Here is an 18,447-nt window from a genome sequence, read left to right on the forward strand (position 1 = left end):
TGACACCAAAACTCTTAACATCAAAATAAGTGACAAAAAAAGAATTTTGGAACTGTTTGTCAGATATGAAATAAAGTTTCCGTGCTCAATGCACATCAGAGAAAATGATCTTAATCTTGAATCTATCCTTGATCAAGCAGATAGCAAATGCTTCTGCAGGTAAATGAAACGTCCACTTTCTTCCTCGATACTGTATTTTTTACTGCAGAGAACGGAATGCTGTCACGCAAAGCCATTCAGCTCAGGTAGCCTTCAATCACAAGCAGCCCCGCCATTCAAGCCACCGACGCCCAGCTCCGTACGCTCCTCCAATCACATTGGTCGTGTGACGTCTTTTCCGGAAGTGAGCACCGGAAACGCTTTCGGGAAATTCAATTCGGTGTTTTCATTTTAAAATCGTATATGTTATATTTAATTTTATGTGGTTCCGTTAAATAAGCTGTAAACAATGCTGTCTTTAGATTTCCTCGACGATGTGCGGCGAATGAATAAGCGCCAGGTACGTCGCTGGCCGCCTCGCTTTGTCTGTTTGGTTGCAGTTTATGACACGTTGCCTTATGCGAACCTTTTACTCTCACTTTTGCAAAATGCCATACGGTCTGGATTATGTATGCAAGTCAAGCGTAGTATTATGCAGTATTCATCAGTATGGTCTTGTGATCACAATGTCCTTTAGATGTCCATATTTAGGTCTTATTTTCTGAGTGGGTTGTGATGATCCCCTACGGTACGAAACGGTAACTAGTGGTTTCTGAAGATCTCCGTTGCATCGCTTATGCTCAGTATAATTTTAAGACAATCCAAACCAAAACACCCTAAAACGACACATTGCATTTTAGATTCAATTTTAAGGTATTAAAATTGGTCAGTTTTATTTTTTAATGGCAGTGTAAACCAGTATGTTTGTATGTAACGGAAATTGGCACAATTTCATTACTTTACTAAGCAGGAATATATATTCAGTGATTTATTTTAGTTATCTTTACCGATACAACCAAGCTTTATCCCTTTTTTCGAGTTGGAGTTTTTTGAAGTTTTTGTGATGCACTGTGTAAGCAGCTGGCTCCTGAATGCTGTGCTTACGGTGTTACTCGTAGGGCAGGCAGATTAAACAGATTTTACAGCGTAACGGAAGTAAAGGCCGCTGTACCATAGGGAGGTACCCGTGATATGTTACCTTAGATTTTCATTACAGCGGCCATGTGCTCCAACTTATTGCAGTGGATTTTGTGGCAGGAGACGTCCTTCGGTTAGACCAGATGTGTCAGACTGCAGTCCTGGGCGGCCGGGGTCCTGTGTAGCTTAGTTCTTTCCCGGTTGCACCGCAAATCAAGTCAGCTCAAGAGCTGTGTAATAATTCCTACAAGGAGGTGCAAGGAGTTGAATCAGATGTGTTAAAGGAGGGGAAACCCAAAAATGTGTAGGGCTCTGGCCCCCCAGGACTGGAGTTTGGCACCCCTGAGTTAGACAATCTGGAATAAACACGCTGCTGCATTCCTACGGAGACTAATGTGATGAGCCCGGTGTGGGATGTGGGACACAGGCCCCTACCGTCTTTTACCGCGGGAGCTGATGTACGTTCTAACTCATTGACCGCACATGTTATTGAAGAATTTTTAGTCAGGAACCAGGTTGTACTTGAGAAACTGAACGCTGCAAGCAGTGGCACAACTTCAATTCAACCGCCTGTTTAATGGGGGAATGAATGACATCAAATGAAATATGTGGGGGAGACACATCCCCCCCCCAGTTGCTACACCCTTGGCTGTAGGAAACCTTCTGAACTTCTGTACCTCCATCAGTGCTTTTTTTTTATTATTAATTGCAAGACTTTGACGTAATTTATCATATGTATGAATACATTAGACCATCTAAAAAAACTATTTAAGGTAATGAATGATTTTGTCCTGTCCAGCTGTATTACCAGGTATTAAATTTTGGTATGATCGTGTCCTCCGCCCTGATGATCTGGAAAGGCCTTATGGTGGTCACCGGCAGCGAGAGCCCCATCGTGGTCGTGCTCAGGTGAGCTCTCATGTGATGCCATTTTAAACCAAATGTGCCGTAGTGCCTGATTTTAGTGGGATGCCATTGTGCCGCTGCGTATAGTGGGAGCATGGAGCCCGCCTTCCACCGAGGAGACCTCCTGTTCCTGACCAACCGCGTAGAAGATCCCATCCGAGTTGGAGAGATTGTGGTCTTCAGGATAGAAGGGAGGGAGATTCCAATAGTACACAGAGTACTTAAGATTCATGAGAAGTAAGTTCTCACCGTACTCTGAAAATATTATTATTAACCCGTTTATAGCTCATTTACATTAACATTTTTGGCACAATGGCTGATAGCGGCTTGCTGCCTCTTCCGGGTGCTTCATGAAGCTTTCTTTCATTATTTTCAGAGATAATGGCGATATTAAGTTCCTGACCAAAGGTGACAACAATGCAGTCGACGACAGAGGCCTGTACAAGCAGGGCCAGCACTGGCTAGAGAAGAAGGATGTGGTGGGGAGAGCCCGGGGGTAAGGCGCCCCCTGCGGCTGGGAGCGAGACAGGAGGCTCTGGCTGAGAAATGGCAGTGACCTGTTTAATATGCCATTCTTCCATATTCTCGATAAACGCGAGCGAATATCGCTCTGACTACAATATGTTATATTCTGCATTTAGAAAAAATCGTGGCCCTCGTAACCTTTGACAATGACCTTTTTCTTCTAGGTTTGTGCCATACATTGGAATAGTTACAATCTTGATGAACGACTACCCTAAATTCAAAGTAAGGAGCCATGTTTTCGTAGCATAACATTGTGGAATCTGGAACCTGAGTGCAGCCCTCTGATTGAGTTTTTTCCTCTCTAACTTTACAGTATGCCGTGCTTTTCCTTCTGGGTCTCTTTGTGCTCGTCCACCGGGAATGAAGAAAGCAGACGATGATACTGAGGGTTTATGACACACGCGCACACAGACACACGCACACACATCCCCATGTTAGCTTCTGTGAAATATCTGTAATAGGGTTGTCACTATACCTTCAACTAGATAGGCAAAGTGATAAGGCATCTGTCAACATTTTTACTGTTTCACTCAAAAAACCATGTTTAAGGAAACCTTTGCTTTTGCACTGGGAATAAAACCTGTTTTACAAAAGTCTCTTGTAGTTATAATGCTTTAATTCTCCGTTGTACCAAATTGCTTTTGTTTTTGTATTGTTTTTCTTTGTGGTGACTTATTGACTTATAGACCCTGATGTTTTCTAGTACTTAAGTATAGAAATAAAAAAGTGCCCCCTTTATTTAAAATCGACGCTGTGGGTTAATGATGGACAGATTATTTTATTTTTTTGAGGACACTTAGCAGATTGTGAATGCCATTAGATGACTACAGTAACAAGTAATCCAAAGAGAGAGAGAGAGTATTTCAGAGCATCCAGGTAGAAGAATTGTATACAACTTATGCACAGTATACAAGATGGGACCAGATTTGGCCCTGCAATGGCAAGTCCTGCTTAGTCACGGGTGAGGCCTGGACCTGCGGAATTGTTCTATTGCGGGTGGGGTGTGTGTCTGTGCTGATAATGGAAGACATCAATACCTTCTGTCCTTTTACATAAACCCTGATCTGTTTCCCCTGTGTTATGAGGGTATCAGAGTGGAAACAGTACTGACTTCTAGAAATATGTGCTACTGCTGTTATTAAATAAAAACCTTCTGGGGAAAAACTCAGCAAAAATATGCAAGGCTTTGGGTCTGGGATTTTATTTTTTTGCATTGTCATTTGGGAATTGGTGTTATACTGTTGTGTGAAACTGATAGTTTTCACTATTATAGAATTTGCAGTGCAGAACAAAAGTGACCTAAAACCACGCTTGTGTTGTGCTTCTAATTTCTAGTGTAGTTCTTTGCAGCAAACAGGGCTCTGCTCACAAAACGCTATGACTTCGTTAACACTCCTCTTAATATGCACCGCAGGTTTGGAATCATCAGTCATTTATTAAACTCAGCACTGCTGTGCAATCAGATCGAGGTGGGGTGGATTTTGGTAGGATTAAAAAGTATGCATAAGTTCTAGTTATGCTTAGATAAAAGCAAAGATAGCCGTTAATCCTTTTGCAGTAAACTTCAGTATTAATGATTTCTACTAATTGCAGACTTTGTCATTCTGAAATTTGTTTCTTCTACTGTGTTTTGGGAGACTGATAAGCATTTAACAATTATTTATGCTGATGAAGTATTGTGTATCAGAAATAAACTTAATTTCCCTGCAGGGACAACCTCAATTTTTTTTTTTTTTTAAAAACAAAGCCTCTTTGATTGTGGAGAATTATAACAAGCTGGCTGAAAAATGCGCTTGCAGCAGGTGGGGAGGGGACAGATTATTCTGGGTTTCACTGTGAGTAAAATACTATGAAAAAAAGCCCTGACTTCGTGTCAGTCTGCTAGAAATCCCACCCAAGTCGTGTCTTATAAATGCCGAAGCGGAGATGAAATACAATGAGACGGTATACATGACCAAGCTGAGCCGTCATTTGCCTTTATTGACTTCGTCAGATGTTATACGGGCTGTATACAAGAAATATTCAAAAGAAACGACGAGACAAAGGGGATTTCTACGCATCAGCTGTACCTTGATAAAAGATGACTGCAGTTAACTGGAACGGTGCTTGTCAGTTTGGGTTCCTGTCGTACCTTCTGCTCGCCCCTTACATTTCTGTGAGCACCTCAGTCAGTCTTGATTTAACTGAACTTAGAAATAAAGTTTCGAAAATTAAAGTGAATCCACGGGGCAATCTATGGGCAACAGGTAAGCATATATTAGTGAATAATAATAATTATTATAATTTCAATTAGCAGCCCTTTTGTGTTTTTAAAGAAAATAAGGGTATTTATGTATCTAATTTATTAATTATAGTTTTTCGGTATAGTCTGGGTTAATTTATTTATCCAAATATTGGATAAAATATTCAGGCTTATGCTCGACATGTTACCATTGTCCTGCAGGTCATTTCATGGGCAAGAAAAGCGTTTTGGACGGTTCCCCGCTAGAGTCGCCCACTGAACTGAAAACAGACGAGACGGAGGATGCAATGAAAACAGAGAAACTCAAACTTCGTCTTTTGCAGGAGGTGCTGAAAATGGCACAGCTGGTACAGGGCAAGCACTACTACGGCGAGCCGGTAAGTCAATGAAAACGGAACGGTGAGAGAAAGATACTAATATTTATTAAAAAGAAAACATGGTATTCCAACCGATATTATGCTGAAGAGTCTTGAAAACCACTCCGCTATCTCAGATGATTTCCGTTCAGCGTCCACAACCAAATCACTGGATGCATCTGAAATTGAGGAGCAGACATTCTCATTGACTTCACCTGAGGCTGCACAGAAACTTGTATTTTGATGACTATACTGAATTTTGCCTGGCTTTTATTACAATATAAATGATCGTTAATATTTAATTGTAATTAAATGCAATATAATGCATTTTGTTTGCAGAAATGGATTTTGAGGCAAGGAAGGACAAATAAGGCCATCCAGTGTCCCTAAGTTGGTATTCATTAAAGACCTTTTTATGTGATTTTTTTTAAGTTGAACGTGAGAACATTTGTATATGCGCGGTTACTACTGTATTATTCATGAGTAGCCTATAGGCTAATACCTTTTTGAGTGAACGATGGGGGACCATTTAGAGAATATTTGCTATCTCCGCCTATTGAATCTACGGACGATTTTATTAAACGAAAATTTAACTGATAAGCCTTGTAATGTTTCTAACACAAACAGTGGTCATTGTTATATACGCCTGTTTAAGTAGCACAATAGCTTTATTTGCTTATCACGGAGCCCCTAAAGGGACAGGGGCTGGAAAGTATTATTTCAATATATTTCAAATATTATTTCAAATTGTTGCGTTCCCTCGCAAACGTCGGTAACATAAAATCCGCGCGATTTTAAGCATTATTAACTCTGTATCAGTGTATATAAGACCAAGTTCAAAGTAAAAATGTGTAAGGTGATCCATTAGCGCTGGATCTGTCGGAATGGTACCGCGTGCGAGTGCGTGGACAGGATATAAGACAGGTTGCGTGGGAATGTAAAATCGTTAACAATATTTGCCAACTTTATTCCTTTAGGGGCCCCGTATGAAGCATGTAGGCCTATATAATTATATATAACGTCGGACATAACGTAATGGGGGATAAAGATAAAACCATAGAGGATGTTGGGCTGAATATGATAGATTATTAGGGAATTAATGGATCATAAAATTAAAATGGTTACAGACTTTCATAAAACGTGAACACAGTTTGCGCTTTATTCCCCCCAACCACCATTTATTTCAGCTGGCTGGTGTTATTCGATTTCGTTTAATTTGTGATTTTGAGCCTATGAGACTACCTATTAAATGATCTAATTATCATAAACTGGTGTTACTGTATTGGAAAATGTTGTATGCACGTGATTTCACTCCTCACAATCATCCTCTCTGGAATAATTGATATATTTTATAGAGGAGTAAAATAATATTCTATAAAGACTGGATGGAAAGGGATATTTGATGTATTGTTCATTTAATGGCTCATAATGGTAATTTGTTAGACCAAAGTAAATTTGTTCTAAAATATAACCTTAATTGTTCAGTTAAAATATATTTTATTCGAGCCATTCCTGTTGCTTTAGTAAAGCTGGTCAAAGGAATTTCACAATACTCAACTCAATCACCCGATCTCCGCATGGGAAACTATCATTTTTGAATTTAAAAAATGTAATAACAAACGTATTAGGCTTATCATTTCAAAGGTACTCTTCCCTTGCAAATTAAACAACAATGTTTATTGAACAAAGATTGAAAACCACAGATTTAATATTGAAGACAACCTATGCACATTTAATGAGGAAAAACGTAGAAACTGAGGAACACCAGTTTTATTTATGTAATGTTATTGAGTTTTTATGAGCTTTTTTTTTTTTTTGGGGGGGGGGGGGGGGGCTTTAAATAGTTGCCCAACAAAATAGAAATTCAAAGTTTTGAGTACATTCATATAAAACGTTGTATTTTTCTACAAGATAAACACACTGAACAACTTCACAATAAAAATATAGTTAATTTTCTTTTATATTTACAGTTACAGTCTCGGCTTGGATTCTGCCAAACTATATGTTTACAGTGTTAAATTGCTGTGTTTGTTTAATAAGCACCAATTATAAAATAATAATAATAACGTGATGTGTCGATGTGTGTCTACAATATTTCGGGTCTATCCTTAAGCACTGCGAAATGTAGGCTATATAACACAATTTATTTAGACAGTATTTTTTTTTAATATTACAGGAGTCGCACTTGCTTATGAAGATTCTGGAAGGCTTCATCCAAAAGAGGAGAAAATGACAAATGATCCAGTCGCACGTTTAATGTCTCCAGCTGTTCATACAGGGTGGATATCTGCCTTGCCCACACTGGTGGGATGATTGAAATGCATGTACATTTGCTCCTTCATAATGTGATCTTACTTTTACTTTTAAAATGTCCTGTATTAATACACTACATGTGGAAAAATCCTCTTTAGTGTTCTGATTGATTTCCTGTGCTGCCAGTATGAAGGCATGTCTCTCCTGCCTCTTTTACTCTTTCACTCGAGCACAATGAACAGCTTGGACTTCTTATAGGCCTCCGTATCCCATTTGTCCACGACCTACACTGTCAGTCAAAGGTTTTTGCCCACACTGAGATTTTCTTTGCCAACAAAATAATTTACAGTATGATCACGTTTTGAGTACCTTTATTAGCAAGTAAATGTCATATCTTTCATTCATCACAGTAACGTCCTCTAACAGTTACAGCAGCAGAGAAAATTCGAGGCATTCATTCTACAAGGGGCATTAAATACTGCTCTATTTCATGGGATGAAACGGTTAACTAATGCATTTCAAGTTAAAGGACGGCCTAGAATTTGACTCTGCCATCACCACACAACCAGCTAACAGGATGTCAGACACGCACTGTTACGGGATGTCAGACACGCACTGTTACATACGCTTTCCATGTTATAAAGGACACTTGTTTTATTTGACTTATATTTTCATTTATAGATGTTCACTCAACCTTCCAATGCTTAACAAGCATGTCGAAAAATCTACAGCTTATGTAATAAATGGAAAAATGGTAAAAAACCAGTGCTGTGCAAAAACATTTGACCGGTAGTCTATGCTTAAAGTGGATTAAACAAGTAAAAAAGGCTTTCTACAATATAATTACTCTTAATATTTGTATGTGTGATATACAAAATGCAAACGATCGCCTCTGTATCCCACAGCCGTGTGCTTGTTAATAACTCACAGAAGGCATGCTGCATCACAGTCTGATTAACGCTGACATATTTATCAATACACGGTTTTACATGATAGACTCATATGAGGCACGTTTTTCGGTCCGTTTTAATTTTAGGGGCTTTATCATTGTATATTGCTGATAAGGTCCATGCATGAAAGTGCGAGCATCAAAGACCAGGGTTGATTTATTTAAGGCTTTAGCCTCACAGGGTCTCCTGAACTGCGTCATCATCTTCAGTCTAACCTGCAGGTAGTCTAGGATGAAGACCGACTTCAATAAGATGTGATGACCTCTCTGGGCTTGATGTTCTGATGGAAAAGTATAATGTTATTGCTTTGTTCTTTATCCACCACATTTCCAGGTAGAAATCAGCATGACAGGACAGGGCGATTAATATACTGGTCTTTCATGGTACCCACGTTAATAGCGAGACACGCCAGGACAGTCCGTATCTCTTTGGCAGTCTTCCTTCCTAAGCATCCAAGCTGCCTGCTGACAGAGGTCATATCTTCTTAAGGGACAAACTTATGTTCTTGCTGGACTCTTTGCAGTCAACGATCTCTCACAACCTATCATACTCACTTTCATCTTGCCTTTAGTAAAAAAAAATATACATATATTTTTTTTAAAACAGTGGTCCATAGATAATGGTTACAGAGGACTGGAGTATAACAGCTTCACATTTAACACACATTTAAATCTATTTAAGGACATAATTACATCTACTTTTGGATCTAGACTCTGCCACCTGAGTTTCCTGTTTCGTAGTGAGAGAACACGGCTTTGAGACGCCTTTCACTGCCGTGACAGACTTGTCATTCCTTTCTTCGTTGTTTACCTTTGGGTTAAACTAAGAAGTCGTGAGCCTCTGCATCAGCCTAAGGTTGCAAATAAAGTTTTCCCTCAACTTTAAGTCATCTCAGCTGACACTGATAAATCTTAGCAGCAAGTAAATGACGCGATGCTGACTTGATTGACACATTATGCACTCAGTATCACGCTTGAGAGGTCAAGCGTGGATGGAAACGACCACGGCCACAGGAAGACCAACATGCAGGCATGGATAACACCTCCCAGATGGATCAAACAGTGTGTGGGATCAAGCCAGAATGCAAGACCAATGAGGTGCCAGCACTACACACAGGGACACACAAGTGACTTGAGATAGCATGACACAATTAAGAGATTTATATCAGTAATTTGATACAGAAAGTTTCAGTCAGGAGAAAACTAAGATCCACAGAAAACTGCATCTCCCTAATGAAATAGAAATCTTTCAAAAGACTCAATGCTACATAAGAGTCAGAAGATATTTTCTCAGTCCACTACATAAACCTATTTGGAGATACCAAGATCTTTATAAATGATTTATAACAATAAAGAATATATAGTTTTACATCCACATTCAGTACATATAAGAAGGCTGATAAGTGCTGATTTAACTATAGGCACCCAAAGAAATTTCAAAGCCACTTCTAGCTGTAAATACTGCAAACTATGCAAAAGGAAACAGCAGCCAGTCAGGCTCTCTGCCCCACCCCTCTGCACTGTTTCACGTCACTATTTTTAAACCTGTTCGAATTCTGATTCTGATTGTAAAACTGTTGTGCAAGAGGGATAAATATTTTCAGTAGCAATTCCATTTGTAAAAATCAAGCTGGTGGATACACAGCAAAGTGTGAATTACCGTAATCTCTGAGGAGTTGGCCGCCACCCACGGCGCTTAAAAGGACCCCACAGTTGGCATTTAACGCCTATACATCATTCTGTTTGTGATTTGAGGCATCAAAACACCTGTATGTTTTCAGTGAGCCAAGCTGAGGTTGTTTAAATTTCAAAGGGCAGTTCATGAGCCCCCAATCTAATTTCATTTGAACTTTTAATTAAAACTTTTAAGAAGATTTTTTTCTTATTTGAGCTTTTAATTTGAAATCCATCATTTGCTTTTTAGTTCTTCTCGTTCTTTGCCTTCCGAGACACCGTCTTGTTTGCACTGCTGAATTTCTGACGATCATTTCTGTTAAAAGAGAGTGGGATTACCAAGGATCTGTGTGACAAGCCCGAAAGCAGCTGACAATGAAAATGTACTTGCACATCACAAAAAGACAGGTATCTGTATGGAGTTTAGCCATATTTAACTCTCAGCCAGTCTGAGCGATCCGAAGTGACAGACCAATCAGAGCACACGACCTGTTCTCTCGGTGTCGTCATTGGCTGTTCTCCATATAGTACCTGCTCATCTTCACTTTGTTCCTGCAGCCCAGGCCTCCTTCCCAGTGGCTGGTGTAGTTCCCTCTGGTCATCGCGCTCCCACAGCTGATGCAGGGCTTTTCGTTGCTGTACGGCTACAAACCACAAGAGGGTGCCAATCACTCACGGGCCACCACATCAAAAGGCTGGTTTTGGTCCTCTTTAGCCTCAGTCTTGGTCAGACTGAGAGGGACCTGCCATGAACTGGAAGGTTGCTCACCTGCTCCTTGGCACAGTGGCCACACAGCATCCTGGTGGCTCGTTCCATAGGGTGGTCTTGATCCTCATCATGGCACAGGTCACATGGGTAAGCGCGACCGCAGCATGGGAACCTGGGATACAGCAGAGATGTTTCAGTGGAGCTTACACTGATTACAACGTAATCTCAACGTTACGTATTAAAAGGACAAATAAGTCTTAAATTTTAATACTTAATAAGTATTAAAAAATTACAACGTCGGCCTCAGCCGTGCCGGTGTGTCAGCACTGCGTAGAGAAGCGGGCACCTCAGCCACCGCTGGCTCTGTTTGAAGTGTTTGCAGGTGCCCTTTGCGGGCAGGGGCTTCCCGTGCTGAACCGCCGGGTCTCTGGGGTACCGACCTGCTTGCTTTCTCTCTTCCTGACCTGTAGGGGGCATCAGAGACGAGCACTGATAACCAGAGAAGGCGACAGCATTTTCAATCCATCCATCCATCCATCTTCTAACGAATGTAGGGTTATTGTGAACCTACAGCCGACCCCAGCACACGGCTCACTAATACACACACACACACAGCCTGCTAATGGGCTATAGAAGCCTATGAGTGGCATATATTCTAAATGTATTATTAATCATTTTACATTTATTTATTTGCTGATACTGTTATTGGTAAAGATTGTTGTCAAGCAGCAGTGGCTGGGTATATATCGATGAGAACACCCCCTTTTGGCACTTGAAAATGTGGCGGCTTGTTGCCAAGAGGAAAACCGTGCAGTTTATATTACATTCTTGTTGTGACTCGGTCAGACAGTGTGCCGTTAACTATGCACTTAATGATGTCATCTAGTCGTTACTTGTTCAAAACAAGCTGTTTTCGTTAGACTTGCTCTTAGTGCAGAGGTGATACGTGTCTAAAAGCATAGATCAGCTCAGTTATAACTCCTATGTTCTGTATTAAACAAAACCCTCCTGTCAAGTTTTATTGATATAAATTCTTGCTCGTTTCATGGACAAATCACATTAGTTTTACCTAGTCTGTGTTAAAGGTTTTCATTATTTGTGGTACGGACTCCTTCAGAGATTCAGCCCCCTTGTGGCCAATAGAAGCAAAGAGGTAAGTATTCCCGTTTGGCCATTAATGTTACTAAAGTTACCTGTAAATAACATTATAATACTAACATCTTTACAATGTCTGTATCTAGTGCATTGATTACTGGATATGTATATAATGTAATATATAATGTATTTTTATTTCAGAACCTCACACACTCAGACATAAACACCGTCCTATAACATAAGTGGAAAGGTGTCTGCTTTGTGCACAAGCTGCACCAGCCGTCTGAGCCATCAGACCACCAGTCTGCCAAACTGCATGTCCTACCAGGACTGTGGTACAAACCACACGCACACATGTGCGCTCAAACAAACACACACACACACACACACACACACACACACACACACACACACACACACACACACACACACACACACACACACACAGTCGGGGGGGCAGACAAAATCACCAGTTTGATTTCGAGTGCGTGGCTGGATGTACTGGAACCGCGTCCCCTCAACCAGTATGCTGAGCCGACTGTGGCAGTGCAGACAATTTACTTCCATGTTTTGTCCAAACGACAAACTCTGTGTGAGACAGCAACAAGGAAGTCATGCAGTGTGACCATACCGATGACAATGAAAAGTCATGTTACAGATAAAACATTCAATGAGCAGGAAAGACTCTTTATATGTCTCGTTTCATTAAACCACTGGCATAACTGAATTCTGACTTTCAACTAAGCTTGATATATGAAATATGATATTTCTTATTTATCCTAGGCCATAATAATCATCTTTAAGAGCACAGTACCCATAATGTCTGTATAGGGAAATATGTAGGTATCCACTAGGGTTATTGCTTTCGATTATATTCATAATCGAGTAATCTACCAATTAATCTGAGGATTCAAGTAATCGTTTATGTATAATATAATTAATATAATATAATATAATAAGCTTTGCAATTTTAATGATGGTTCCTTTTCAGGATTATCTAGTACAGGTTTAAAATATATCAAAAGTTTTCCGCCGCTGCATTCTGGTTTTTATAGTAAAAACTTAATAAAAAAAAAAAAAAACAATATAGTGTGGCGACGGGCGGATCAAGGCATCGTGGGAGCGGAGAGAGACATGGAGACCTGCTTGCCGAGGAAATCACACTCTTTATTAACTTAACAGGCCTTAACCCTTGTACTGCTGTTGTTAATGGTTGCGTTTCCCTGTTGTCGCGCATGTGTTTGCCCATGTCTTGTGTGTACCTGGTCCGATCCTCGCGTGTATTTAGCGTGTGTAAGTCTTGCACCGTGTGTGCATCTTGCAGTTCGTCGTCTTACAACCTTGTGTTTCTTGTCTGTGTATTTGGTTTCGGTGCTCGTTGGGAGCCTGTTGTGGTCCTTCTATTTACAATTACATGAGATGCATGATGGGACATGCACCCTACCGGTGCTACACTAGTTAAAAAAAAAAAAAAAAAAAAGGAATCTGGTCGACAACCAAATTTTGTACGCGAAGCAATGCATTTTTTTCACTAAATTTTTGGTCGTGAACCAAACCACAGCGTTCGTGAATGAACAGCTGTGATTTCATCATTATTATTCAACAACAACAATAATAATAAATCATCATCATATCTACCTGCAGGGGGCCCTCCTGGGAGCATTCGAGGCAGCCCACCATCAGCTCACACTCCTGTAACACCAGGTCAACGGCGACTGAGTTGCTGAGGTCCAGGTAGCCCAGGACGTCGCAGTAGCGGTGCAGCACGCTGGGCCGGAATGCCGCGCCAATTCCAACGTTGCACCTGTCGCAGTGGGCGGAGCAGGGCAGCCCCTCGCTGATGGCCAGATCCGCCGTCACTTTGCACCTTCGTGCGACAGGTAGTGGAGAGGTCACTGAGAACATCCCATGTATACGTAGGCCTGTCGCGATAAACGATAATTTATCGTGCAATTAATTGATTTATCGACCTTATTTTAATTTTCCGGCGGTGATCATTTTCATTTGCATGCTTGTTTGTTTTCCTTGTGTCTCTCTCTAGCAAATGGGAATATCGGCTCTTTTTTAGCAAACCGGCTCATTTGGCTCAGCTCACCAAGAAGAGCCGGCTCTTTTGGCTCCTAAACGGCTCCTTTTAAAAAACTCGTCCCTCTCTTCATTTAACCTGACGCTGATTAGCATGACCTGATTTGAGCTTATTAAAAATAAGACTCCATCTCGTGGGCAGGCTTTTTCGGAAGACAATGTGTCCCGGCCACTGTCGTCCTTAATGTTTAAGCAGCTCAAAAACCCGGACAATTCTATAAGCATTAATAAAATGGCTCTTGAACAGAAGCCGGCTCCCATAGTTCACTAAAAAAAGAGTCGGCTGAAAGTTGCTAAATTGCCCGTAGGTGTGCATGCGTGAGTGAATGGTGTGTGAGTGTGCCCTGCGATGGGCTGGCCCCCCATCCTGGGTTGTTCCCTGCTTCGTGCCCATTGATTCCAGGATAGGCCCCGGACCCCCCGCGACCCAGTAGGATAAGCGGTTTGGAAAATGGATGGATGGATTAAAAATGTCTTCCAGTCCCAGTGTTAAATGTTCTTTAGAAATTAAAGTTTATTGATCATTGAAAGGGTGTATTTGCATTAATATGCCATTATCATTACATCAGTTGAAAATGGTCTCAAAACGACAATATTATTGTTTATCGCAATAATTCCTGGGACAATTTATCGTCCAGCAAAATTTGTTATCGTGACAGGCCTATGTATACATACCGCGAGACGGCAGGGGCAGTGTGGGGTGCCTACCTGCTGCACTGCAGTGACAGTGTGAGCCGCACTGCCCTCACCGTGGCTGTGCCCTCACCCAGCTGCAGGCCTAGCAGCTTCACCTCTGTGCCTCTCCGCGGCTCTGCGCTCCTCACGTTCTCCACAGCGTGCCCGCTAGCCTCCTCCTCCTGCATCAGGGCTGACATTCCCGCCTCCCCCGTATCACTGTCCTCCTCCTCCTCCTCCTCCTCATCCTCCTCCTCTTCATCAGAGCCGCCCGCTGCAGACTCTGAGTGCTGGTCCTTGCAGACCGATGCTTGGAGCTGCTGGTAGGAGATGAACTGGAATCCAGATCGCTCAGCATCTACGTCTTTTTTCAGCTGGAAGGAGAGAAGATGAGGGCAGGGGGTCATTTTTTAAACAGATGCAAAACCACTGCCCTGAACAAGTACTGCATCAAACCAACCTGCCGGGCGCCCTCGGTGAAAAGCCTCTCCAAATTACGGTCTAGCCAGCGTAGGAACGGCCGGAACAGCAGCTCCAACTTCCCCATCAGCTCATTGGTAGCGTGCCTGGCCTGCAGCCACTCCTGAGAGGCCTTGCACACGTGCCTGTGTGTTAGAAACAGTGCGTCTTATTGGATAATGTCCATAACAATAGATGCATCTATGATCTAAAAAAAAAAAAAAAAAGACTTCTTTTACCTCCCCATGATGGATGGCAAATCCTGGTCTTCTGGAATGAGCACATTAAAAACCTGGAACAGTTTCCATGCAGGCAATGTCAGTATTCTTCATTCACCAAAACACACAGTACAGGCAGAGTAGGAGTTCTGTTTACTCACCTCCTGGGGATAGCACTCAGGGAAGCTGACCATAACGTGGATTTCTTTCAAGTCAAAGGGCTGCAAGATCAACAGTGAGATACTGTCATTTAAAATGCAACATCCACTAGATATACACTGCATGTAACCCTTATCGTTTTAGTTATATATATCTGGTACAAAGATTAAAACCTATAAAGCAAGGAAGACAAATTACAGGAAAGTAAAGATAGACGACCTCTGGATTATTGGGACCACTAAAAAGAAACTACAGCACTGAAACTAAACAAAATTAAGGTTAAAATAGTTTTAATCTTCCATCTAGTAAAAACAAGTTTCACTCAAGTTACCAGGACTAGAGTAATAAATGATGGATGGTTGTTAGAGGCGCATTAAACATTAAACCAATCAAAGATCACAGAATTCCTAGGGGGTGTGTCCTTTATGAAGTCTTCTACACTCATTTCATTTCAGAAATGAATTTTGGATTTCGCCATCAATAATCATTATTAGGTAATATTTATAGTATGTAAATCCTTAGTAAATCCCAGTATGACTCATGATTTCCTATGGACCCTGTTCCAAAATACGGCAGAAAATCGTACTTCTACCTTTTAGATGAGTCACTTCCACCTTGCATATATATTGTAAATATAGAAAATTTATGTAAATTTTAATTGTGTCACTCAAAACCCTTGTGCGATACGGAAATGCAGTTAGATATTTAAATTAAAGTACAAAAATTTACGTAAGATTTACCTATTTTCATTTGTGTGACAAAAAGACAGTAAAATTTGTTGACCAGGAACTTCAGCAAATTTGAGTAACAGGTCACCTGACTGAATCTCAGCTGCCCATGTATATATGCGGTGTGGCATCATAAGATATGCGATTACCCAGTCGGGGTCAGTGGGATGCACGATGACCCTGTAGATAGTCAGCTGCCCATCCTCCCGCTCCTGAACGATCAGCTGGTCCCTAGGAAAGCGCTTGGTCAGCTGGCTGATCTCTGTGTCCCGGAGTCGCCTTGCCACTTCTTCCGTGAGCTCGCTCAGTCGCACGTCCTGAATGACACTGGGGGGCTCGACAGGCTCCCTGGGCCTGGTGTTGGGCTCGGCCACGGGAGGCAAATCATCAGGGTGCCAGAAGCGGCATCGGTCTTCCAGGGCGCAGTGGCCGGACAGGAAGTAGCGGCATGGCCGAGTGCCGTGGTATCGCCTGTGCGGAGCGGTCCCAGGTTGAGGCAGGCACCGGGCCTGGGAGCAGCTTTCAGCCCCTTCAAGACCGGGCTCCGCACAGCTGTCAGCTGCCTCCTGTGCCCCCCCCGGCATGTTATGCACGCCCTTCAGTGCCAGCTTGGCCTCTTCTCTCTGGTGGAGGAAGTAACAGTTTTCCCCAAACTGGCAGTTCTTTCCTTGGGAGTAGAAGCGGCATGGCTGTCGGTGGCGGGGCGGCCTCGGCTGCCTCCTGTTCTCCTTTTCGGGCTCCTGCAGGCTGTCCTCTCTGCTTTTCATGTCTGATCTCTGGAGAAAGGCGTGACAGTCAGCAGCAGAAACGTGGACACTTCACACTTCTGAAGCTCCGTTTCGTAACCGTGAAACACGTGACATCTCGGGATCAAGTACAGCAAATAAACATGAAAAACATGAAATTGTAATGATACATGATATGCCAAAGGTCCTGGTCCTAAAACATATTTGTATTGCTAGGTCTGAACATATGAATCATGATAAAAGTTCAAAATTAATATATCACATGAAAGCTACGTTTAACGAATAAATTATCAAAAAAGTAAAATTATACAACCGCTTCAGCATTTAAACGAATCACTTCACAGATTACTTAATACAAATCACGTAAATGCTAAGTTAGTTGTCTCGTTACCAGATAAAAACCACAGACTGTTACAAAAAAAAACCCGAAACTAGCGCTCAGCTGACAGATATTTTAAAACAGCACAATATACTCTCTCACTAGGCTTGCTACACAACAAAAAAACAAACATTACTTCGGAGTAAAGGTGTCCTTCCAGCTAGATGACGACGTAACGTTACTGCTAAACTGCCTCTCGCTGCTTGTACATAAAACCAGCTCTTTACCTGCTGTATTTTTATGGTGTACTTCGGACTATAGAACAAAGCATCATGGGAAAAACCAGGGGCCCTCACTTCCGGTCTCAACATTTCACTGTAAAAGTCAATTAGTAATCGTAGTAGCTGGAGTAATGATCATCATCATAAATAACAGTAGTAATAATGAGTATATACGTGTGATATTTATTATGAAACAAATTATAACTTTGAAATTCTTATGACTACGATATGCATAAAATAAAATCCTTACACTCACACGAATTAGGAAGTACATTCAATTCGATCAGATTTAAGGTGTCGCAGTTGTTGCTAGGGTTCTACTTCTGACTTGGCACTGAAACTATTATAGGTCGAAAATTAGCTTGTGCTAACTTCTATCGTCTCATACTGTCTGTATAAGTTAAAATCCAAATTAGTTATAATTTCAGGAATTCTATATCAACTAATACATACATATATATATAGTATATACGACTGTATGTGTATAACTAGCTTCCAGTGACTACAAATCAAATCAAAATTTAATTATCAAATGCGCAACAGTACAGTGTAGATGCAGACAATGAGTTCAATGAGCTCTCGCAGTAGTACGGATATAAGCAAGGTCACGGATAAATAAATGATCAATTGAGGTCATAAAGTAGAAATAAATAATAATGATCTATAATAATAATAATAAGAAGAAGAAAAACAATAAGTTTCCAATGCACTTCGTGCTTTGGAACCTTAATAATGGTGTATAAATAATATAAGAAGAGAAGGAGGACTGACATCATCGTGATGTAATTATAGTTAGAGAGTGTACATTGAAAGCTTCACGATTCCATCAACAGGGTCTTCACTTCACCCGCTTCCCTGTGCATTATCTCGGCACCCTCCTGCCGGCTCTGCGGCACATACGCCGCCTCCCGTGCAACTTTCCTCAGCGGGGGCGTCCGACACGGGGCTCAGC

The 18,447-nt window shown here is 41.4% G+C and overlaps 2 protein-coding genes across 5 annotated transcripts; one reads left to right on the forward strand and one right to left on the reverse strand.

Moving 5' to 3' along the window:
• The first annotated feature begins 322 nt into the window (after nt 1–322).
• sec11a (SEC11 homolog A, signal peptidase complex subunit) lies at nt 323–3,143 on the forward strand. The gene is made up of 6 exons (XM_049030400.1): nt 323–499; nt 1,916–2,025; nt 2,110–2,259; nt 2,399–2,518; nt 2,712–2,769; nt 2,861–3,143. The coding sequence occupies exons 1-6, from the start codon at nt 449–451 to the stop codon at nt 2,909–2,911; spliced, it is 540 nt and encodes a 179-aa protein (XP_048886357.1). The 5' UTR covers nt 323–448; the 3' UTR covers nt 2,912–3,143.
• Nucleotides 3,144–9,485: 6,342 nt separating this feature from the next.
• Nucleotides 9,486–18,428, reverse strand: si:dkey-24l11.2 (uncharacterized protein LOC100034462 homolog). Of its 4 annotated transcripts, none has more exons than XM_049030398.1 (12): nt 18,301–18,428; nt 16,299–16,925; nt 15,424–15,483; nt 15,284–15,336; nt 15,046–15,190; nt 14,619–14,959; nt 13,464–13,692; nt 12,296–12,413; nt 11,077–11,194; nt 10,791–10,902; nt 10,553–10,665; nt 9,486–10,337 (listed from the first exon to the last, which is right to left on the reverse strand). In XM_049030398.1, exons 2-12 carry the CDS (start codon nt 16,914–16,916, stop codon nt 10,268–10,270), a joined length of 1,977 nt encoding a protein of 658 aa, XP_048886355.1. In that variant the 5' UTR covers nt 16,917–16,925; nt 18,301–18,428; the 3' UTR covers nt 9,486–10,267. The 4 variants fall into 4 exon arrangements, with proteins under 4 accessions (XP_048886355.1, XP_048886354.1, XP_048886352.1 ...); XM_049030397.1 differs by having other exon boundaries at nt 18,267–18,406; XM_049030395.1 differs by lacking the exon at nt 18,301–18,428 and adding an exon at nt 17,502–17,600.
• Nucleotides 18,429–18,447: the final 19 nt, after the last annotated feature.

The sequence above is a fragment of the Brienomyrus brachyistius genome, chromosome 11 (assembly GCF_023856365.1).
Source record: "Brienomyrus brachyistius isolate T26 chromosome 11, BBRACH_0.4, whole genome shotgun sequence".
Classification (NCBI taxonomy): Eukaryota; Metazoa; Chordata; class Actinopteri; order Osteoglossiformes; family Mormyridae; genus Brienomyrus; species Brienomyrus brachyistius.